This window comes from Corythoichthys intestinalis, chromosome 16, assembly GCF_030265065.1.
Source record: "Corythoichthys intestinalis isolate RoL2023-P3 chromosome 16, ASM3026506v1, whole genome shotgun sequence".
Taxonomy (NCBI): domain Eukaryota; kingdom Metazoa; phylum Chordata; class Actinopteri; order Syngnathiformes; family Syngnathidae; genus Corythoichthys; species Corythoichthys intestinalis.
The window spans coordinates 13,359,156-13,383,882 of NC_080410.1; the positions used below are offsets into that span (position 1 = coordinate 13,359,156).

The following is a 24,727-nucleotide window of genomic DNA, read 5'->3' on the forward strand; positions in this document are numbered from 1 at the left end:
ACTGGAAATGTTCAAATAAACTATTGTCCTGTAGGTGCTGACAGAGCTGTTTAATTACCACTCTTTCAAGGACTTTGGAGAGAAATGGTAAGTTAGAAATAGGTCTATAATTGGCCAAAATATCAGGATCAAGAGTAGGTTTTTTCAAGAGCGGTTTAATAACTGCATATTTAAAGGACTGCGGCACGTAGCCAGTAACTAATGAGGTATTTATTATATTTAAGATAATGTCAATAGTTAGAGGCAGGGTCTCTTTAAAAAGTTTGGTTGGGATTGGGTCTAGGAGGCACGTTGATGGTTTGGAGGACATTATAATTGAAATTACATCGATTTGGTCTACAGTGGTAAAGTTATTTAATATTTTGGAGGGGTTTATGGGAGATTCTGAATTCTTTGTCTGCACTTTATCAGACCTAATAACTGGAAGTGATTCATTTATTTTATTTCTAATAGTTGCGATTTTATTGTTAAAAAATTTTAGGAAGTCATCACAGCTAAGGGTGGTTGGGATATAAGGTTCTATTGAGCTGTGACTGTTTGTCAGCCTTGCTACAGTGCTGAACAGAAACCTAGGATTATTTTTGTTTTCATCTATTAAGGATGAGTAATATCTGGTTTTAGTCGTACGCAAGGCCTGCTTATATGTCACTAAACTGTGTTTCCAGGCAGAGAGAGTGTGCTCTGTGTTGGAACGGCGCCAAAGTCTTTCTAATTTACGTGTCGATTGTTTAAGAGAGCGTGTTTCAGCATTATACCAAGGAGAGGCTCGTCTCGGCTTGACAAACTTTAATTTGGGGGGAGCAGCGACATCGAGGGTAGTACGAAGCGTAAACATAACACGATCAACAAACTCGTCAATAACAGCAAGGCCGGACATTATTCCTTCATAATTAGATGACATGGAGGCAAATATAGGCTGAATTATCTGTTTATACTCTGAAACAGAGCGATCACATAATGTCCTTTTCATCTGAGTTCTAGTCACTAGTGGCGGATTATCTTGAAGCACAAACTGAAAGGTAATTAGAAAATGATCAGACAGTACGGGGTTGTGGGGATGGACACTAAGATCACTAATCTCCGTACCGTAGGTTAAAATCAAGTCCAGGGTGTGCTTGTGACTATGAGTTGGTTTATTTACATTTTGAATGAAGCCAGTCCCATCTAGTAGGTCATTGAAGGCCTTACCAAGGGAGTCACCTTCATCATCAACATGTATATTAAAATCCCCTACAATTATAATTCTATCCCAGCTTAGCAAAATACTGGATAAAAAGTCAGAGAAATCTAACAAAAACTGTGAGTAGGGACCAGGGGGACGGTAAACCACTATGAAAAGAACTGGTTTTTGGCTCTTCCAGTTAGCATCTATAATTGATAGTGCTAGACTTTCAAAGGAGTTATAAATGTAATTACCTTTACTTTTTGGGCTCATACCTAAACAAGAGTGTGATATTACTGCCACCCCCCCTCCACGGCCCGTGCTTCTAGCTGTATGAAAATTCACGTGACTTGGGGGTGTGGATTCATTAAGTCTAACAAAGTCATCCTGCTGAAGCCAAGAAGCCAAAATATGATTATAATATTCATATTTTGGCCCTGACTGAAACTTGGCTTCAGCAGGATGACTTTGTTAGACTTAATGAATCCACACCCCCAAGTCACGTGATTTTCATACAGCTAGAAAACGAATGCTTTCAACAACAACCGGGCCATTTTTAAACCGTCATTTTATTGGAGAGCATTTCAACTCTTCGGCCAATCATATAGCGAAAATAACGAAACTTCACTGTCAAGCGCCGGCCCCCCGAGGGGATATTGAGGGTGAGTGGATAGTGTACCTACATCGGGAGATAATAAAGTGTGAAAAACCGTTCACAGATAGTGAGTACATGAAGGAGACATTCATCAACATATCACAACACCTATTTGGAGACTTCAAAAACAAAACCAAGGTAATTAAACAAAAAAATCAGACATGCCCAGATAAGGGGCACGTTATGCACGTTCCATTTTGTTGTTTTTCGAAACCTCAAAATAAAAATGCCATCAAAAATTTCATCAACAAGCAAGCCTGTCAGTCTCATCAGACCATAGGACATGGTTCCAGTAATCCATGTGCTTTGTTGACATGTCTTCAGCAAACTGTTTGCGGGCTTTCATGTGTACCGTCTTCAGAAGAGGCTTCCTCCTGGGGTGACAGCCATGCACACCAATTTGATGAAGAGTGCGGCGTATGGTCTGAGCACTAACAGGCTGACCCCCCCACCTCTTCAATCTCTGCAGCAATGCTGACAGCACTCCTGTAACGAGTCACATGACCTTTTGGAGGGACAATGACAAGCAGTACTCAATTTGGACATTTTGGGATGTACGTTTTTTTCAAAGGGGTGTACTCTTGTTGCCAGGGGTTTAGATATTAATGTCTATATTTTGACTTATTTTTAGGGGAAAATAAATCAACTCTGTTATATAAGCTGCACTCAAACTACTTTTCATTGTGTCACTTTGTCAGTGTTATCCCATGAAAAGATATACTTAAATATCTGCAGAAATGCGAGGGGTGTACTCACTTTTGTGATGCACTGTATTTTGGACCACTTCATGTGGATTTTGTGGCTTCCTGTTGATTGATGACTGTCAAAATTTGTCAAATTTTGGTAATACTACATTTTTGGCAAAAACTATACAACTTTTATGCACCTTGATTTCCTGAATTTTTTATGTGTGTTCGTTCATTCGCTCCAGCCAGTCAAAAAAAAAAAAAAAAAAATGGATTCGACATCTAGCGCCATCAATGGGAGCGAATGAGTTAAAGGGGACGTTCAGAGTTTTTGACATTAGGCCTAATCTTCGAGTTAGCAGGGGTTTAATTAGTCGGGGGAGTAAATTATAACAAATTTAGTGCAGTTAGTTTGTTATTTATTAGTTTCAGGGCTCCGGAGTAACTAGGCTAGCGCGAGGTAATGGGCCCATCCTAGCATGCCAATAAAAAACGATATATGCACACATGAAAATAACTGATGACCCATGCAATCAATAGTGTTTGCTATGTTTTCAGTATGAAGTTATTAAAATTTACCATTGCATGTCAACAACTGTAGTATGAACAACAACACTTGTAATCCAGCAGCTCTGTAGGTAACTGGCTGCAGAGCGGAGTGATATTTTTTCCACTGGCATTTTTTTGTCCTAGCCAGCAACGAGTATCCACCGTTTGTGTTATTCCTCGTTCTTAACGGAATTTGTGGGAACTCTCATTTGCCCATTTGATTAACAGCCTCTAAATGCACATTTCACTATGTTGCCGTTCTTCAGTCAAGACTCCGTAGACTGATGCTGCATTCACGGAAGGCGGGAAGTTGGATTTTTCCAACCTCCGACCAGGAAAAATATCATTGAAATGCCACTCGAACTGGGAGGCCCTAGTTGCGAAGTCAGGGGAAAAATGTACCCCGACTTCACGAGTTGCTTCAATCAGACGTCACTCGACAAAATGCGCTGCCTGTCGAAAAAGCAGACCGTCAATAGTAAAACTAAAGGCAGTTTTCAGTGTGGTCTATTTACCTTGGCTGTTGTTTTTCCTCAACTATTTGATCACCTACGAGAAGGTAGGTTTGCTGGAGGTCAACATGTCTTTTGATGGCCAAAATATAAAATGCTTGGAATGCTTTGAGGTCGCAATTGGTACCATCTGAGTAGGATAAGTCCCACATCCCACCTTCCTCAAATGCAGCATGAGCACGATTGGTCAAAGCGCTCTTCTCTATTGTGGTCGAATTACGCATCTAAAAAAAAAAAAAAAATAGTCCCGCAGAAATAAATGAATTTTGGCAGTTTGGTGTGACATTGTTTTGGCCGCATGGGTATTTTGAACAACGATCTGCATTTTGAATTTATTTGACTATGTTAGATCTGTTAATATTAGGGCTGTCAAACGATTAAAATTTTTAATCGAGTTAATTACAGCTTAAAAATTAATTAATCGTAATTAATCGCAATTAATCGCAATTCAAACCATCTCTAAAATATGCCATATTTTTATGTAAATTATTGTTGGAATGGAAAGATAAGACACATGACAGATATATACATACAACATGCTGTACATCAGTACTGTATTTGTTTATTGTAACAATAAATCCACAAATGGCATTATTAACATTCTTTCTGTTAAAGTGATCCACGAATAGAAAGACTTGTCGTTCTTAAACGATAAATGTTATAGTTACAAGTTATATTAATTTTATATTAAAACCCCTCTTCATGTTTTCGTTTTAATAAAATTTGTAAAATTTTCAATCAAAAGTAGAGTTGATATAATAATAAGAAGAATAAAAATAGAGTGAAAAGTTTTACGTGTATTTTGCATAGCTAAATTGATATGGAATGCCAGTTTATTTAGCATTGTTGTTTAACTGTGTGTCAGAATAGGGCCTCATTACTATAGACTGAAGTGCTTTTCTTTTTGAGAACTTTTTTTTTTTTTTTTTTTTTTTGAGAGATAGGAATATTATTTTTGTTGTGCTTTCACTAAACGATACTTATGTTTGTTGTGAAGGAGAAGCTTATGCCAATAAACGGCGCGCCTGTGTCCACTCGCCTTTACTGTATAACATATACAGTGGGGAGAACAAGTATTTGATACACTACCAAAACCCATTGGCAGTGAATCAAATACTTGCTCTCACCACTGTATCTGTACATATCTTACCCAAAATAAAACAAGAGACACATAATTGCCACTAAAAGAAAGAAAACTTACCGAAATATGTGTGGAGCACAAATAGCACTTTGCATTGCATTGTGAACACAGCATAAACGTCTCACAACTACTAATTCTCTCACGTTTAGAAGACATAACATGAGTATGGAACGGCGCTGCCCCCAAGCGGCCGGTGGCATTCTCTTCACTCTTAATGTCCATAAACGGCCTCATTGTAATGTTTGAGGCAATATGCCAGCGGATGCGTTAATTGCGTCAAATATTTTAACGTGATTAATTTAAAAAATTAATTAACGCCCGTTAACGCGATAATTTTGACAGCCCTAGTTAATATCGTTTTTTTTATTGGCATGCTAGGACGGGACCATAGACTCGCGCTAGCTTAGCCACTCCAGAGCCCTGAAATTAATAACCAACAAACGGCACGGAATTTTATATCAACTCAACCGATTAATTAAACCCTCGGTATAATCAAAGATAATGTCAAAACTTCTGAACTTCTGCTTTAACAAGTAGCCCACGGGAGAGAGCAAAGCATCCCCATTTTCTAGTTCCAACTTGTTTTTCCAGCCCCACTGCTTTCATATCCTCATTTAAAACACGTCTTGGCACGCCCCTGCCCTTCATCTCAAACATTACCTTACCTGGGGAAAGAATGAAACTACTGTTACCTGCTTAGGAAATAATTTCAGAATTCAAACAGTATGTTTATTAACTGATTTAGCAATATAACCAGAATCTACAGTACACCTTGAAAAAATCCAAAGCAAGAATATGCAAATCTTGCATTTCTGAATACTGTATGTTGTGCTATTTGAGTGAACACCAGCCTTTTTACACTTTATAGGTGAGTTCCACCTGTCGCACTATAGTTTGTCACGTTCCAATTTTCTGGTAAACTGTCAGCAATACAGTCATTTGGTGCGGCCTGCTTACTATGAATTGAATTTATGAAGAATGTTGCATGTCACACTATTGCAAACAAATAATAATTCACAATTGATTAACCTGCTCCAATAGTAATAATCTCAATTGGAGTAAATCTTCCATTTACAGCAGTGTTGAGTAAAAACTAATCAGTGTAGATCAGATCAGTGTATTTGACAATATCCTGTTTTATATCCTGTTTTTGATCGCGAAGAACTTAACGGTGTCATGTAAAGAAGAAAAGAAAATGTGTTGACACAGGCTTGGGAGAGGCCAGCTAGGTAAAGGTGAGCTTTGGGCCAGACCAGGTGCTTCATTAACTCATTTTTACTGTGCCACTTCCTCCAAGTGCCTTTTGCAGAGAGCTAAGCGAAGACGCAAAAAAAGAAAGATTGTGCACTGACAACCTTGGGAGACTTGGCAGCAATACCTGTCTGTCAAGATTTTCCTTGTTGGATGAAGAGCAAAAGGAGCAGGTAGTGTACTGAGATTTTTGTCTCTGCTATCTCTCTCTTGTAACACATTTTTAGCCACAAATCACTCGGTTGGTTTAAACTGAGGGGAGTTGTTGCAGTTTTTTCAAAAGGAGATGAGCAGTTTTTGGTGCATCGTACTCCCAGCGTTGGGAGGGTACATACTCGCCTCGTTGTACCTGCTGAAGAACCCCCACATTCTCCATAAGAAGAAATGCATGGGATTCTACTGTACACACATTTCCCACAGAGGAGGTAAGAGAGTGAATGATTTCTAGGAGGGAGGGATGTTTAGCTTTGTCTTGTGTCAGCAGAGGATGCAGCCAATGAGATGTTTTCTTCAATCATTAAAAATGGTTTCTTAGAGCAATCATCTTTGGAAAGTATAAATGTACAATAATAATATTCAATAGGCAAACAAAACGGGCACTGTATTTTGTGGAGTATAAGGCGCACTGGGTTTTAATGCGAGTTTATTTTCACACATAAGGTGTAATGATAAATGAGCACTTTACAGGAGCAGTGCAATTCAACTAAATAAGTTCAAGGTCATTAAGCAGCACCAAAATTCATTCATGAGGTGCACTGTCAATTTTGAGGAAAAATAAAGGATTTTAAATACGCCGTACAGTCTAAAATACCGGAGTTCTGATGACTGCTTACTGTTTTAATAGGATGTGGAGAGCGGATCGAAAGCACCATGGAGGCCTTTCGTCAGTGAGTACAATTCAATTTGGCTATCATACCAAAAAACTGACCTTGTTTTTTTAAATTGTCTATAACCATATCAAATCCATTGTGGTGATGTCTAAAGACAAAATCATTAAAATACTTTTGACCTTACTCTCTGACAATATGTGGATGTAACTCCTACTATTATTTTCCCTCACTTGCAGCGCAGTGGAGCAGGGAACACAGATGTTTGAACTGGACTGTCACTTGACACATGATGGATATGTGGTGGTTTCTCATGATGAAAATTTACTGAGGCAGACAGGCCATGACATTACCATCTCTTCAATCAGCATGCAGGTGAGAGAAAGAATGGGCTGTCACTAACAGAGTTCTTACTTCATATTTACACTATATTGTACCTGTATATGGCGGAAAACACTCAGGTGACTTGAAATTCCACTCTGAGACCCCCAATTTGGCCAACTTTCAAAATTGTCCAATATGCATGTGTGACATATCATTGGAAAGCTTAAAATCTGAATTTTATGGGGGAAGAAAATTTTTGAACAGGAGGGCATTTAAAAAAAAAAAAAAAAGTTTTCTAAACAGCAAAACCCTATCTGGAGGTGAGAGCACACGAGAGCAGAATTACAGACGCCATGACTTTAACGAGATATTATCGCGTACTTACCTTGTTTCGATCCAAAAACTCCATGTAGCATGTATCACTGAGTGTCAAGACACAGCTGTGAATGGCCACAGCTAGATTTTTTTGGGAGATTTTATGGGTGAAACATGGTAATATAACAAGGGTCGCGATGTAGAAATCGCAGACATCAATGAGTGGTCGAGATGTTGTCTTTCATATATTTACCCTTGTAAACGTTTTTTTCTTCTATTTTTCTTTGTTTGGATCGATTATTTATCTAACATATCGGAGAAAATGCGACAGTGACAAAAAAAAAATTACTAGGGTTGTTCCGATCATGTTTTTTTGCTCCCGATCCGATCCCGATCATTTTAGTTTGAGTATCTGCCAATCCCGATATTTCCTGATCCGATTGCTTTTTTTTTTGCTCCCGATTCAATTCCAATCATTCCCGATAATTTTTCCCGATCATATACATTTTGGCAATGCATTAAGAAAAAAATGAATAAAACTCGGACGAATACATACATTCAACATACAGTACTTAAGTACTGTATTTGTTTACTATGACAATAAATCCTCAAGATGGCATTTACATTATTAACATTCTTTCTGTGAGAGGGATCCACGGATAGAAAGACTTGTAATTCTTCAAGGATAACTGTGACTTTGTATATTGTGACTAAATATTGCCATCTAGTGTATTTGTTGAGCTTTCAGTAAATGATACTGTAGCCATTTAACTGTTCTGCCCAAATGCATGATGGGAAGTGCAACCATGACTGTGCGTAGTGGCCCCAATTGATATATCTTCTCTGCATTGGGAAAAAACATAGGGTGTAAAGAAAAGATCAACTACTACCTTTCTTGCCCACATTGCTTGCCCACGATATTTCTAATTGTTGAGAGAGGGGTTTTAAGGCTTTAGCCAATTGAAAAAAAGGCTCCAAAGACTGCCAAAATTCACTCTGCTCATTTTACGCTGCATTTTAGCTCTATATATAGGTGAATTGGCACCATTATAGATTGAACGCGACAATGCGTGAGTGGGTCATGCAGTGCATGTGTTAATTGCGTAAAATATTTTAACGTGATTAATTTTTTAAAAAATTAATTACCGCCGTTAACGCGATAAATTTAATAGCCCTACCTTAAGCCAAAACTAAAGACTCTGGATGAGTGTAAGACATTTTGTCTGTAACGTTAAATACAATTAAAAAACGATTTAATTAAAAAATATATATATATTAAAAAAAAGGCATGTCCGATATTTTTTTGCCGATTCCGATACTTTGAAAATGACGTGATCGGACCCGATCGATCGGGACATCTTTAAAAAATACAATTAACGGATAGTTATGTGGTAGATATCCGTGACTTTTTTTCAGACGCCATTTTTTAATTGTGACGTCATTTGTTTAAAAGTTTAAAATATGCGAGTGAATATTTTTTTTAAGTCGTTTTTTTGTTTTAAATGAAATATTAGACATCAATTAATGATTCTAAGCTAAAAATGACAGACATTTTGAATAATAAATATGATTAATTACCTTCGTTTTATGGCTGGGTTGAAACAAAAGCAGTTGTGCGACGTCTGTAAACAGGGGTTTCCAGGGTAAAACGGACAAATTAAAAATAGTTCAGGGGCTTAATGCGCCATGAATCTGCTATGGCAGCATATAGACATATTGTTCTATCAAACACAACAGTTCTTTTGGCTTAAAATACAGCAGTTTATTTTAAAGAGGAGTGCAAGAACAGAAACTGCTTTTTCAGTCTTGTCTGTGTTTTCTGCCATATATGTTTGCCCACTGTTTTAAACACAACATCCCCCCCTAATACAATAATAAATATATTAAAATTAAAGAAGTAAAACAACTTTTAAAAAAATAAATAAATAAAATTAATGGCACATGATTCTATGTACAGTGTTCAAGAACCTGTGTGGAGTCATTCATACTTTATATTCAGTAGACTAATGCAATAATCCGATTAATACCTCTTACAATCATATATGAGCAATTCTATTTTTGCAAGTGTACACATACTGTATATACAGCTTTTGTATTTAATCACATTGCATATTCTTTCTCTGACTTTTTCAGGATCTACCCTTGTATAAGCATAGGCTTGAGGTAACTTTTTATACAGGTGAGCCACTTGTACAGAGTAGATCATTCACAAAGGGTAACAAAACCATCCAAACAAAACATTTAAAAGGTGTGTCCTTCATCTTTTTCATGCATTGTGTCCTCCAGGTCACTATAGCAGTGGTTTTGACAGGAGGTTTGCCTTACTGGAGGATATATTCAGAAAGTTCCCAGAGGTCCCTGTCAGCATTGAAATTAAAGAAAACAACAACCAGCTGATAGAAAAGGCAACACACACACATACGCATGAATTCAGCACTGACCTAAAGAGGTGTCAGATGTCAAAGCACTAAAATACTGGACTGCCAAAGTTTTATGTATATAGTTTACTGAGAAATTGGCACGGGAACTGGGGTGCTGAGGATGCTGCAGCACCTCCTGGCGTTGGTGAGAAACTGTTTTGGTAGATTTTTTAAAAACATATTGACACAATAAATAGTGCATTTGACTTTGGGAATTAAATATATATGTTGAAATTTTTTCGTGTGTGTTAGTAACACCATCTGACACGTTGCTTGGTACCGGGTCACGTTGAATAAGGCGCTATTGAAACAGAAAAGTAAACATGTAACAGAGGAAGCGTCAATACGGCACAAAAACGAATTAGCGATTTTTTTCTTGACAAAAGCAGCGACAATTCTAAACTTCAATTTGAGGTCGAAAGTGAAGATGATTGTCCTTTCTTGTCTTCAAATGGGTAAGACATGCTTGCATTGTAGCCAAATTGTTTGTTGTTGGTGTTGAGCTGCCGCCGTGCTGTTGGATATTTGTGTGCAATTTAATTTAGTGTTGTGCAAACCGAGGTTTATGGGCCCTTTTAGTTTTCAAATGTGTTCGTGTGTCATTGCGGCATCTACAGTCATGTGAAAAAATTTGGACACTTTCATGAAATATTCAGTTCTTTATTAAGAAATATTCACATATCAATGTTTGATCTTGTTTTTCTTTATCTCTGGAAAAGAAACTGATTAAATAGCAGGTAAACAACAAAAATTAACATTGTTTTACTCATTAAACCAAATTTATCAACAAAAATGCATATTCTAACTGAGGAAAAAGTTAGGACACCCTACCCCAAGCTAGTGTTACCCCCTTTGGCTGAAATAACTTCAGTGAGACACCTTTTGTAGCCATCTACCAGTCTTTGACATCGGTCTGAAGAAAGTTTGCCCCACTCTTCAAAGCAAAATACTTTCAACAGTGAGATGTTTTGGGGGTTTATTGCATGTACAGCCTGTTTCAAGTCACCCCACAGCATGTCAATGGGATTAAGATCTGGGCTTTGACTCAGCCATTCCGGGACTCATTTCTTCCTTTTCAGCCAGTCCTTGGTGGATTTACTGGTATGTTTTGGGTCATTGTCATGTTGCAGGGTCCAGTTTCGCTTCAGCTTGAATTTTTCCACAGATTATCTCACATGTTCCTCAAGCACTGATACACGATAGAATTCATGGAGGATTCTATGATGGTGAGCTGGCCAGGTCCTGCTTTAGCAAAGCATCCCCAAAAAAAACACACTATCACCTCTATGCTTCACGGTATGAGGTTCTTTTTCTAGAATACTGTATTGGGTTCACGCCAAACATGTCCTCTGTTCTGGTGTCCAAATAATTCAATTTTAGATTGATCTGTCCAAAGAACATTATTCCAGAAGTCCTGGTCTCTGTCTGGCAAACTTCAGTCTGGCCTTCATGTTCTTCTTGGAGAGCAAAGGTTTCCTCCTTGCACACCTCCCATGAAGGTTAAACTTGTGAAGTCTCTTTCTGATTGTAGAGGCATGCACTTTCACATCAACAGTAGCAAGAGCCTGCTGTAGGTCCCGTGATGAAATTTTAGGGTTTTTGGAGACTTTAGCATCTTGTGGTCTGCTCTCGGGGTGAACTTGCTTGGATGGCAAGACCTGGGCATTTTGGCAGTTGTTTTGAATGTCCTGCACCTTGTAGACTATTACCCTGAGAGTGGAATGGCTGATTTTTTGTTCTTTTAAGATCTTTTGAAATCCTTTACCAGACTCATAAGTGTCTACAATCTTCTTTCTGAAGGGCTCAGACAGCTCCTTTGATCTCACCATGCTTATTTCTCTCACTTCAGCAGTCAGTCAATGTTGAAAGTATTCTGATTGAGGAGTGGGGCAACTTTCTTCAGACCGATGTCAAAGACTGGTAGATGGCTTCAAAAAGCGTAACACTAGCTATTAGGTGGTAGGGTTTCCTAACTTTTTCCTCAGTTAAAATATGCATTTTTGTTGCAATTTGGTTTAATGAGTAAAAAATGTTCATTTTCGATGTTTACCTGCAATTAAATCAAAGAGATAAAGAAAAACAAGATCAGACATTGATATGCGAACATTTGTGAAAGAACTGAATACTTAATGTGGTGTCCTAATTTTTTCACATGACTGTAGTTGTGGGGATTTGCATTATAATACACAGGCACTTTTATTTCCAATACAAAAACTCCTACACATACTGTAGGTGAAATAGAACGCTGTCTTTGTTGTAGCCTAGTAGTAGTAGTATGTAAACTATCCAGCATGCGTGTTCTGCCATTGTGCGCGCCTTGTATGGAGAAAACGCGCGAGCATGACAAATTTCGACCGAAACGGCGGTTTTTGGATGGGGGAAGAACTAAAAAAAGATCCTCAACGCCCCTGCTAAGAAAGCACAAAAAATGGCCACGTTTGTAAGCAGAAATTGATATTCTGATTGTATCATTTTAAAAGAATATATTTTGTAGGCATTTTAAATGAAAGGCTTTGTATGCTCACGTTCGCATCCAAACAAAAAACTCCAAATGTATCTGTCATCACATTTTCATTGTATGTGTTAACAGCTATTGCTGTGTTTGTATTCTCAAAGTTGAACATTTGCACTTTTTACAAGGAACGTGTGCTCGCTTACACGTGTTGCTCTCTTATATCAAGGCAATAAAGTTGCTTGAAAAATTAAAGGCTAAAATGTTTCATATAGTTTGTCTTCATCTGTAGTTCTGTCTGTGTAGGTGTCTGAGTTGGTCAAACGCTACCATAGGGAGGAGATTACTGTCTGGGCTTCCGTGAATTCAAAAATCATGAGCAAGTGCCGCAAAACGGTGAGTAAATGGCGTACCGCAAGCAACACGTCACTTCCGCTCATTAATATTCATGACGTTAGCTACTGTTGCTTAGGGAGGACATGCCACCATTTGTCCCCAATAGGGAATGAATGGAAATCGTGTACGAAGGAGATGTTTACAAAGCTAAACCTACCAATTCTCTCCGAAAATGATGTCCCTGGTGCCAAATTCACTTGCAAAGATGTGGAAGTACATAAAAATGTTCAGTTAAAGAGATGGCTTGAGTGTCAAGGGCTGAAAAAGACGAAAAAAACGAGCCGACTTAGCATAGCCTTAGCTTTTATATCGACACCTTTTTCTTACGCGACTGACAGTGACATTATCCTGTTTCAACAAGCTATCCTTTACCACCAGCCCCTTCTTTCCTATAAATTATATCCTCTGTTTTGTCCTACGTCTCTGACCGTTCTTGGGGGGAATTTATGTTTTGTGTAGCGATCGCAAATGCTACTCAGTGACAGTAAACGAACACTTTTAATTTTTTTCTTTATTAACAAATCTTAATTCTATAATTTATTTACACTTCCCCCTTACTAAAGTTGTTTTTTTTTCTTTTTTTTTTTTTTTACAACAGAAACCGTAGCATTGGCAGTCAGATACCATTGTAATTCTTTTCAGGTCATTCATTGTCAGACACAAGCAGTACGGCACAACGTCATGCTAAAAAATAAGTTAAAAATATAAAAATGGCTTATCTCTTTGTCCTCTGAAAGACCATGCCAACCCAACAAAATGTTTACTGCATATGAAAGGTGAATGGATTCACCGAGCTGGTGTTAAAGTCCACGCAAGTTATTTCAGTCTTCACATTTTTTCCTCCCGAGTTTTTGGTTTCGGGAAACGTATGAAGAACACATCCTTCATAGTCGTAATGTCTAGAGTCGTTTTGACAAGTTCCAAAAAAGCAATGCGTGATCGGCATGTTCGTTTTTGAAAGATTACCGGAGAAAAGTAGCACAAATAACATTGTTTCTTTGCGAGGGCGGGTCTATAATGTCCCACTTCGGCTTTACTTCTACTTTACGATGCGACATCACGGTCTAAAAATAGCATGCGTGCGGTACGCTGTTAGAGAACAGTACTTTACAAAGTTCATATAGAAGTTTTTACTTTTAAATTTTCAGTATAGTACAGGATTAATAAAAGTATCTATTGGAGTGAAACTATCCACATTTATTCACTTCAGATTCGATCTCAAATCTGTCGATACTGATACTTTTACGATACCAGAGCTCATTTTTTCAAAGCCTCACGATTTAAATGTCCAGGAGAGCTTGACGCAACTCGTTAGAATCGTTTGTGGTCATTTTTGGAACAAAAAACAATTCGGGACTTCCACACCCTACCTGCCTCTCTCGTCGCCAACGAGGGTGCCTCATTTTGGGCATGGCTCACATAAAGGCTCTGTGTCAAATCTTGGTTCTCAGGCAAAACTCAGTTTTGAGCCAATAATGCTGAAATTATGCCTTTCAAAGATTTATTGACTGGTGCTAACCCCCGTACCGTTTGGTGCAACTTTTTGTGATATTTATGGGCATGTTTGGAAGGAAATTGATTTCAAGACTTCCACCACCTACGTCCCGTTCTCGTAATCACTGAGGTCCCCCTATTTTGGGCTTTGCTCGAGCGCTGGGTTAGTAATTTTGGCAAAAATTCTCAAAACAAAGCAATTCATGGCGGATTAACTGGCACTAAATGAATAGAAATATAATCGCAAATTTTCATAGGTTGGGCCTATCCGAGCCGTGATTTAAACTCATTTTGGAACCCTATACAGGATCCATACAATTTTTGATTACAGCAAAAACTTTAAGGACTGATTTATTTTGTTTTTGTGTCTTTTGGTCTCTTTCCATAGAATGGAGCCATGCCGTACAGTTTTTCCCTGTATCGAGGTGTGCTTCTTCTTCTCCTCTTCTACAGTGGCCTGCTGCCCTTTGTACCACTGGGAGAGAGTTTACTACAATTCTACCTGCCACGTATATTCAACAGGTATTGCCTTGTATGAACCAGTTTTTTGAGCTTTTATCCTAGCTATTCTGTGGTGTAGACTTTGCTGAACGATTCTTAATTCGTGCAAATAATGGTGCTAATTGTCTCTCTCTTTGTGTGCAGAACATTTATTCCTGAGAATAATCTTTTGAGGAACAGATTGATTGTTTCTTTGATAGAAAAGTAAGACAATGACTTTCATAACTATTTTTTGCTTTTTGAACTATAGACCTTTGGAGGAATAAATCTTTCAAGTGAAGAGATCAAATAAGTATCATGAAAAATTACAAATTAAAGACTGGTGCCATGAGATACACATTTTATTCCTTCTGTGACCATGCTCATCTTTTTTCCTTTAAATCAGTGGTCCCCAACCTTTTTTGCACCATGGACCGGTGTGATGTGGGCCTTTTTTTCACCGACTCTCAATATGTGGCAGGAAATTACAGTAAATGTAAAATAACACGATGGGGCTAAAAACGAACATTAAGTGCAGGAAAAATGTGACTCACCATACGCTGAATCAACCTTTTATAACAGCCACCTCATCTAAATCTTGACGGCAAATATCCTTGGTCGCAGGCATAACGAGTTCTTCTTTAATTGTGAAAGGATTCTTGGCTTTAGTCATCTTCGCTAATATGTGGATTTATTATTTCCAAGAATAAATGTGGTGCGCCTACGTCATTATCGAGGACAAGACTAATCTGAGCAAAACGGCCGGAAGTAACCCGTCCACCATTGCTGAGGTGTGCCACCCACAGCCAACAGCAGCTAACGTTACTGCAAACACCCCAGTAATGGCGGCCGACCACTAGAGGACGATGTAAACAAATGTACTCGGCTTATTGAATACAGGTTTATTGTAATCCCTCATTTTTCGCGGTTAATTGGGACCAAAACCCGCCGCGATAAGTGAAAAACCGCGAAGTAGCGCCCCCCCCCTCCCAATTTTCTTTGTGTGTGTGTGTGTGTTTGTTTAATGTATTTATTCAGATATAGCATTGGAAAGAGATACATATTACATCTCCTTTAGACATGTTTTTTCACTTAGTATAATTTTCAAATGTATAATTAACACAAAAAAACCCTTTTATGTATTGTGTATTTATATATATATATATATATATATATATATATATATATATATATATATATATATATATATATATATATATATATATATTTAATAAATGGTTTTTAAGCACTTCAAATGCAATAATTATGAATTATTTTTAACTGAATTATTTTTAAAGAAGAATAAAGTAGAAAAATGCATGTTTTTATTAAATGCTTCATTGAGTGAGTCCACTCAAATATGCTCAAGCTGCTCACTTAGACACAATGCGTTGCCACAGCAACTGTTTGACAAGCTAAATGATGATTGACGCATGTGACGCTTTGAAGTTTCGGCTTACATGCATTTCTGGCAAGATCAAACCTTAACATCTGTCAATCATTGTTAACTTAAATAAGCAACCCCAGTGCACTGCCTGACCAAGAAAAGCAGAGGCAGGGAGAGTGAGACTTGTGATTGGATCGGGACAGCTCATTATTTATTTATTTTTTTTGTTGAAAAAAAATCCACAATGAACTGAGGGCGCTGAGTTTGAACCGCGAAGTAGTGAGGGATCACTGTATTTATGTGTCAAGAGGCCAGAATCGGGTCGTTAACAAATTATTTATTAGATCTCTGCGGCCCGGTAGCAGATGCCCCTCCGACTGGTACCGGTCCCCGGCCCAGTGATGCCATATCAAATCCATTTTGACTGGGAGGGGCAAATAAATGAGCGTTTACCCCTCAGAAGATTAAGGTTTGAATCTGGGTGGACTATGCTCGTGTGTGTGTTCTATGGTTGCTTCACACATCCACAAAACGTGTTTTTAGGTTAATTGGAGACCATAAATGAGGGTATGAATATCTGTCTAGATGTCAAAATAGACTGGCTAACAGCCCAAGGTATACCTTTCTTCTCGAAATCCGCTAGTCATGACTTTAGTCACCCATGACTCCGAAGAGAACAAGCAGCATAGAAAATTACTTGGTAAAACTTTTTTCCCTGAACAGCAACGCATTACCCAGTGATTGTTGTATTATCACAATAAGTCAAAAAAATTAACTTGGACTTCATTTCATCATTGTAGAGTAACAATGAGGAAGAGCCTCTTCAAACATCTTGCAGCCCGTGGAATCCAGGTATGAAGCTTTTATTTAAGCCCGGTACTCAGTCTTATAACCAGCGTATCTGCAGGGTCTTAAAAAGTCTAGAAAAGTCTTAAATTACAGAATTAAATTGGAGCCCTTAAAATGTCTAAACATTTACCTGAAATATCACAAAAGGTCTTAAATACAATTTTGGAAGGTCTTAAAAATTATTGACGTTACTTTTATTTAGAACTAGTGTAACCGATCTGCATAGAGCCACGTCGCATGCAATCCGTCCTCGTCCAGGTCAGAACTCGTACCCACACCGCACGACGCATCCAACACGACAGGCAAGCGCGCTAACCACCACTAAGTCAAAAGCCCAGGCTAGTAGCTTTACAGTGTATCACAAAAGTGAGTACACCCCTCGCATTTCTGCAGATATTTAAGTATATCTTTTCATGGGACAACACTGACAAAATGACACTGTGACAAAATGAAAAGTAGTCTGTGTACAGCTATAGAGTTAATTTATTTTCCCCTCAAAATAAAGAAACTACATCCCTAAATATCCAAATTGAGGAAAAGCAGCATGGAAAATGAATGAATGAATGAATGAATGAGTACTGCTTGTCATTTCCCCTCCAAAATGTCATGTGACTCGTTAGTGTTTCAAGGTCCAGGTGTGCATAGGGAGCAGGTGTGTTCAAATTTGTAGTGCAGCTCTCACACTCTCTCATACTGGTCACTTAAAAGTTCCAACATGGCACCACATGGCAAAGAGGTATTAAAAGAGGTATTGTTGCGCTACATGAAGATGGCCAAGGCTACAAGAAGATTGCCAACACCCTGAAACTGAGCTGCAGCACTGTGGCTAACATCATCCAACGTTTTAAAAGAGCAGGGTACACTCAGAACAGGCCTCGGGTTGGCCGTCCAAAGGAGCTGAGCGCACGTGCTAAGGGTCACATCCAAATGCTTTCTTTGAAAGATCGTTGCAGGAGTCCTGTCAGCATTGTTGCAGATATTGAAGAGGTGGGGGGTCCGCATGTAAATGCTCAGACCGTACGCCGCACTCTACATCAAATTGGTGTGCATGGCTGTCACCCCAGGAGGAAGCCTCTTCTGAAAACGGTACACAAGAAAGCCCGCAAACAGTTTGCTGAAGGCATGTCAACAAAGCACATGGATTACTGGAACCATGTCCTATGGTTTGATGAGATGAAGATTAATTTGTTCGGTTTCAATGGTCTCAAGCATGTACGGCGGCGACCAGGTGAGGAGTACAAAGATAAGTGTGCCATGCCTACATTGTGGTGGGAATGCCATTGTCTGGAGGTGTATGAGTGCTGAAGGTGTTGGAGAGTTACATTCCATTGAGGGAAACATGAACTCCAACATGTACTGTAAAATACTGCAGCAGAGCATGATCCCCTCCCTACAGAAACTGAGTCGAAGGGCAGTTTTCCAGCATGACATGACAATGATGCCAAACACACCTCCAAGATGACCCCTGCTTGACTGAAGAGGTGCGCAAAGTCTCAAATATCCGGCAGCTCCGCAACGTCGTCATGGGGGAGTGGAAGAGCATTCCAGTGGCAACCTGTGAAGCTCTGGTCAACTCCATGCCCAGGAGAGTAAAGGCTATTCTGGATAATAGTGGTGGCCACACAAAATATTGACAGTTGACATGTTGTATGTTAATATTGACAACCTTCACCAAGGGGCGTACACACTTTTGTTGCCAGAGGTTGAGATATTAATGGCTATATTTTGAGTTATTTTGAGGGGAAAATAAATTAACTCTATTATATAAGTTGCACACAGACTACTTTTCATTGTGTCAAAAGTGTCATTTTGTCAGAGTTATCCCATGAAAAGATATACCGTATTGGCCCGAATATAAGACGGCCCTGATAATAAGACGACCTCCTGTTTTTCAAGACTCAAGTTTTAAAAAAGACTTTTTGAACACCAAATTAATTTTTACACAGAAAATAATTACAGTACATCCGAAACAAATGATTATAACAATATATTTGAGAGTAAAGCATGTTATTTTACCTCATTCAAATCTTAATATCTGAACATTTAATATGTAAACTAAAGTGCAATCACATTCGTAAATGAATGGCTCCTGGTTTTTGAAATGTAAATAAACCAATCTATTGTGATAAAACAACAAAATTGCAATAACTGCATTAACCATCAAAGTGAAGTCTAACTGTAACTGTCGTCTTGAAACAAATCTGAATAAGGAAAAACATTGCAATAAAATAATGCGAACTGGTTAAACCTGAGAGTAGCGGAGATCTGTCATGACAGAACATCGCTTCAATTATATCTGGCATCATCTAGCGTCGTGAATGGGTATAATGTCTAGACCGCTAATATAAGACGACTCCCTCTTTTTCAGTATTATTTCAATGCAAAAAAACACCGTCTTATATTCGGGCCAATACGGCACTTAAATATCTGCAGAAATGTGAGGGATGTACTCACTTTTGTGATGCACTGTAGTTGCTACAAAGCGGAACTACCTGTGCTTTCCGGTTATTTTCCTTCAAGTCTATTTTACGTTTTTTTTTTTTCAGTTATTTTTTTTTGTTGCTGGCATCGATCTGATTTGGGTCTTAAACTGCATTCAATACGGTCTTAAAAAGTCTTAAATTTGGCTTGTTGAAACCTGAAGAGACCCTGACAACTCCCGTTCCAAAACGCAGTTAATAAGTCAGTTCATCCAAGCTATATAAAGCACTCGTCACCTCAGTGTTTTCACTTTGTCCTGATGTCATTTCTGCAAGGATGAGCTCACCACGTAGTTGGGCCATTCGTGAGCCTTGTGTGAAAACAATTGAAGACAGAATGCCATCATTTTATTACAGCTGCACATAGGAATGAGGTTGCTTCAGGAGAGCTAACAGGATGACATCTATCTATCATTAGGAGAAACTATTTCATAAAATGTGAGCATGTGTATGTTTTTCTTTAACTTTTTATAACTTTGCAGGTGCATTTGTTTGTGTGCAACACAGATGAAGACATAAGAGCGGCTTTCAAAGTGGGGGCAACAGGGGTCATGAGTGACTATCCCTCGCTTCTATCAAGCTATCTCTTAAGAAATACTCAGGAGTGACCTCTCAACGTTCAAATGCAATACTGTACCTCATAACTAGAGCCTTTCTTGTGCACAAAGATTGAAAGAGACTGAAAGAGAAAAGCTATCAGGATTACTCATTTATAGTATGACTGAATGATCGCCACTATTGGAGATATGATCTGATACAGACAGCAAAGTATGACATGTACATTTCCCACTAACATGCCCCAAAAGCTAATTTCTTAGTATTGTGACTCTGCTTGATAGGTCATTATTTGAATGAGCCATCTTCCTGTGGAGAACAAATGATAACCTGTTTTATGTGTGAATGTGGTAATATAATTGGAATGTTAACTCATCCACTGCCATTGACAATGATAGACATTGGGTGGTCATGTTTGAATGCCACTGACGGCAATAGATATCCAATCCAATTTGACTGGGGGGCAGCGATCGAATGATTGTTGCCAACAATCCCAGTCAAAATGAATTGGATGTCTATCACCGCCAATGAGTTAGCAATAAAAGCAAATATAGAAAAATGCGTATCCTTTTTTTCCAGGTCATGGTCAAAGTCTGACCACATTGCTGTGGTACTAATCAAACAGTCTCTCTTGAGAGAGAGAACAAAGGCTGCATTTTTCTGACCCGATTAGCTGTGCCTTGCAATTTGACAAGTGGGTTCATGGAATATGAATGGAAACTTGCGGAGACACGTTTGAAAGGGTAATGTGGAAATTTAGTTTGCTTGTGGGTAAACTTTACACCTAACAAATTACATGGACAAACAAATTTGAGCTCAGTTTTTCTTCATATTGTTTTATCAAATTGACGTGATTGACAAGACCACTACTTGGTCATTGCAGAATTAGAGGCCATCTTGGCTTCAAAATTCTTGTAAAATAACCTTTTTTTTTATTGTTTGCTACATTTTCATCAATTATAGGGAATGCTATCAAAAGGTTGATTAGTTAAGTATAAGTTAAGTATAATTTTTATTACATTTAAAAAAATGTTGCAATTACAGCACCATTGTTGCAAATCTGCGCTCATGTTAACTTTTCCTCAGGAGTTGAAGCTAGCTGTTTAGCTAGTTGTTACTGCTGACAGAGAAACCTATTTGTGTGAATAAGAAAGAAAGAACAAATATACATAGTCATATTCAATTATTGCAATATGTGATTATAATATGAACAATTGAAAATTGAAAGGATGAAAATTTGCTGTATGCATTTTTTTATTGAACAATAGAAAACATAAAATAACAAATAACAACAATACAGAAAACAAGTTCACATTGAATATAATCTTATTAACAATTTTCCTTGTACATAATAGTACATACAAAAAGAAAAAAAATTTTTTTTTTTAAATACATGTTATATGCTAAACAATTTTGCATGAGCTTCTAGAACAGACTTGCATTTATTTTTTTGTATCATGTTAAGTGATGTAAAATATAATTTATTCTTTTGTAACCATTTGATGATGTCATGTCCAGAAAGTCATATGAATGTGATTCACTGCTTTCTTCTTCTAACAAGCTAATAAGGTTATGGTAGCTGGGTTACGTGCATATTGTGGGACACACGTTCCATAATAATTATTAGAAACATTATGTTAACTGTAACTGTTTCAATATTCATCTTAACAAATTCATTTCAGATTCAATGTAGTGTAGAAGAAAAAGGGCTACTCCAGTCCATACTTACCGGTATTAATTTATAAAACTATTTTCAAAGATTATTAGTGTTGTACCGATACTGCACTTAAATGTCATGGGTATCTGTGAGTACTAAGAAATAACGTGCCGATGCTGTGCAATATGTACTATTTGAGAAAGCCGTACAAAAAAGGAGCGCTTGTCGCCCTTCCCAAGATGATGAAAGACGTCCAGTTGTGTGGAGTCCAATCACCCTTCTGCTGTAAATTTATCACTTGTGGACGTCCAATCCATTTAGACTGGGAGGCATGGCAGGGAATTCTTTCATTTGCTGCCATCCAGCTTACTTTAAATAGATTGGACATCTAGCGCCTTCATTTACAGTATACGAGTGAGTATGCAGTAATTTAGTAATTTATATATATGGCCAAAAGCACAGACAAGGCTGAAAAAGCAGTTTCTGCTCTTGCACCCCTCTTTAAAATAAACTGTTGTATTTTAAGCCAAAAGAACTGTTGTGTTTGATAGAACAATATGTCTGTATGCTTCCATAGCAGTTTCATAGCGCAATATGCCCCCGAACATTTATTATTCGAAATGTCAATCATTTTTTAGCTTACGATCATTAATTGATGTCTAATACTTAGTTTTTTAAAAAACGACAATTAGTCACTCGCATATTTTAAACTTTTAAACAAATTACGTCACAATGAAAAAAATAGTGTCTGTAAATAGGTCACGGATATCTACCTCATAACTATCGCTTAATTGTTTTTTTTTTTTCGTTACTGTCGCATTTCCCCCGATATTTAAGATAATAAATAATCGAGCCAAACAAAGAAACATTGGAAAAAACAAAAAGTTTAAAAGGGTAAATATTTGAAAAAGAAATCTGGACCACTGCTTGATGGCTGCGATTTCTGCATTGCGACCCTTGTTATATTACCGTGTTTCACGCATAAAATCCCCAAAAAGTCCGGCTGTGGCCATTCACAGCTGTGTCATGACACTCGATGAGACAGGCTACCAGTGGTGTCCAAACTATTCCACATAGGGCTGCAGTGGGTGCTGGATTTCATTCCTACAAAACATGATGACATCTTTTCACCAATCTGGTGTCTCACAAGTGTAATCAGTTGATTGCAGTCAGGCGCTGCTTGTTTTAGCACAAACTTCATTGGTTAAACCAGGGGTCCCCATCCGCCAGGCCGCGGACCGGTACCGGTCCATGGCGCATTTGCTACCGGGCCGCACAGAAATAATATTTGATTAACGACCGCATTCTGGCCGAATTAACTTTGGCCTGGGCCTCTGCTTAACACATCAATATCCCTGTCAACTCTAGATATAACACTCCAGTATAGATTAGAACGTCGTCGTAGAAATCCATTGATTGGACTGCAAGCAGTACATCTTGTTTTGTAAATATAATATCCTGACAGCTCTACGAGAACACTGAAAATCTTGCTACAATTTCCAACATCGTATCTTTGTGAAGCGGGCTTCTAAATTAATGCTAAACGACACGGCGAATGCGTTAATGGTGAGCTAGCGGTGTGCAGCTAACATGGCAGGATGCGTCTGAGGAGAACTTTTGTCCATCCACGATCAAACGTAAGTTAATAATCCTTCCTTTAAAGAAAGTTTGTAGTGTTTACTTTGAAATCACTGCTGTTGCGGCCATTGTTAACGTTACGCGCATGCGCAGAACCGCATAGTTGCAGTTTTTGATGGGTTGCAAAATTTGTCAAAACACCGGTCCGTGAAAAACAAGACACAAATCACACCGGTCCGTGGTGCAAAAAAGGTTGGGGACCCCTGGGTTAAACTGTCTGTGCTCGATTGGTAGGACCCACAGCGGCCCTTGCGGACAAGTTTGGACACCCATGGGCGACACAGAGTTTTTGGATCGAAATATGGTAAATACGCGATGATATCTCGTTAAATTCATGGCGTCTATAATGATGCTCTCTCATGCCCTCACCTCGAGTTACGGTTTAGGGGTTTAAAAAAAGGTTTTTTTTTTTTTTTTTTTTTTTTTTTTTATGCCTTCCTGTTCAAAATTTTCTTCCCCCAGAAAATTGAGATTTTAAGCTTTCCAACCATGCATATAGGGCAATTTTGAAATTTGGCCAAACTGGGGGTCTCAGAGCGGAACTTCAAGTCACCTGAGTGTTTTCCGCCATAGATAAATATACTGTATGTATATATATATATATATATATTTTTTTTTTACTGGGAGCCAAAAAAATTGTATCGCTGCAACACTATAATGATTATTTCTTCTAAGTGTATATATAACTTTTAGATTATGTTTCAGGACAAGTAAATTTCCATTTTAATATTTTGCATATAAATTATTTAAAATTTGATGGGTTGGACGTAAAACATCAACCAATTCCGGAATGACACCGCTATTGATACAGCGACTCAGTCGAATGGATTGGACGTCACTTGCAGTCAATGGCAGCCAAAAAGCCGAGGTGGGTAGTAACACGTTACAGTTACTCAGTTACATGTACTTGAGCGACTTTTTGAGAAAATTGTACTTCTAAGTGTAGTTATACCACGCCATACGTTTTACTTTTACTTGAGTAGATTGGTGAAGAAGAAACGCTACTCTTACTCCGCTACTTTGGGCTACACTAGTCGTTACATTTTTCTTCTTTATTCTAAATATTAGATTTTGCTTTTTTTTTTTGCCAGCAATGCCAACAGTACCTCTACCAATTTCACAAATGAGACGTCACAACAATAATCACATGACTCCATTATACCAATCAGACTCAAGCTTGCCGTTCTATGATCACACCGGCCTGTTCAATCATGTGGTGTTTTTATAGCAGCATGAAAACTTACATATTTATCATAGAGTGCTGCCCTCAACATGACTCGAAAGCACAGATTTCTAACCTCTCTCCCAAGTTTTATTTGGCACCGATTGACCAAGGAAAATCAGACATACGATCATTTTCATTTCTTAATAGGAATTATGATAGAACATTTCACTATTCAATTATTTAAACACAGAACTATTTTCTCCACTTGAGGGCACTCATGCTCTTTGGCCGAATAATGGTTAATTTCTGTAATTTTTTTTTATCTCTCGCCA

General features: G+C 38.1%; 1 protein-coding gene across 2 annotated transcripts; it reads left to right on the forward strand.

The window, feature by feature from the left end:
• The first annotated feature begins 1,701 nt into the window (after positions 1-1,701).
• On the forward strand, positions 1,702-20,603 carry gdpd3a (glycerophosphodiester phosphodiesterase domain containing 3a). Of its 2 annotated transcripts, XM_057860520.1 has the most exons (11): positions 1,702-6,129; positions 6,228-6,381; positions 6,801-6,843; positions 7,023-7,158; positions 9,556-9,601; positions 9,709-9,827; positions 12,601-12,690; positions 14,573-14,706; positions 14,830-14,889; positions 16,852-16,903; positions 19,863-20,603. In XM_057860520.1, the coding sequence occupies exons 2-11, from the start codon at positions 6,243-6,245 to the stop codon at positions 19,986-19,988; spliced, it is 945 nt and encodes a 314-aa protein (XP_057716503.1). In that variant the 5' UTR covers positions 1,702-6,129; positions 6,228-6,242; the 3' UTR covers positions 19,989-20,603. The 2 variants fall into 2 exon arrangements, with proteins under 2 accessions (XP_057716503.1, XP_057716502.1); XM_057860519.1 differs by having other exon boundaries at positions 1,702-6,381.
• Positions 20,604-24,727: the final 4,124 nt, after the last annotated feature.

What these genes read in the sequence shown, in the direction of transcription:
- gdpd3a (XM_057860519.1), top strand. Translation starts at nt 6,243, where the DNA reads ATGAGCAGTTTTTGGTGCATCGTACTCCCAGCGTTGGGAGGGTACATA. An exon ending in ACACATTTCCCACAGAGGAG is followed by an intron (nt 6,382 to 6,800) that starts GTAAGAGAGTGA and finishes CTGTTTTAATAG; the next exon opens with GATGTGGAGAGCGGATCGAA. An exon ending in TTGCAGCCCGTGGAATCCAG is followed by an intron (nt 16,904 to 19,862) that starts GTATGAAGCTTT and finishes ATAACTTTGCAG; the next exon opens with GTGCATTTGTTTGTGTGCAA.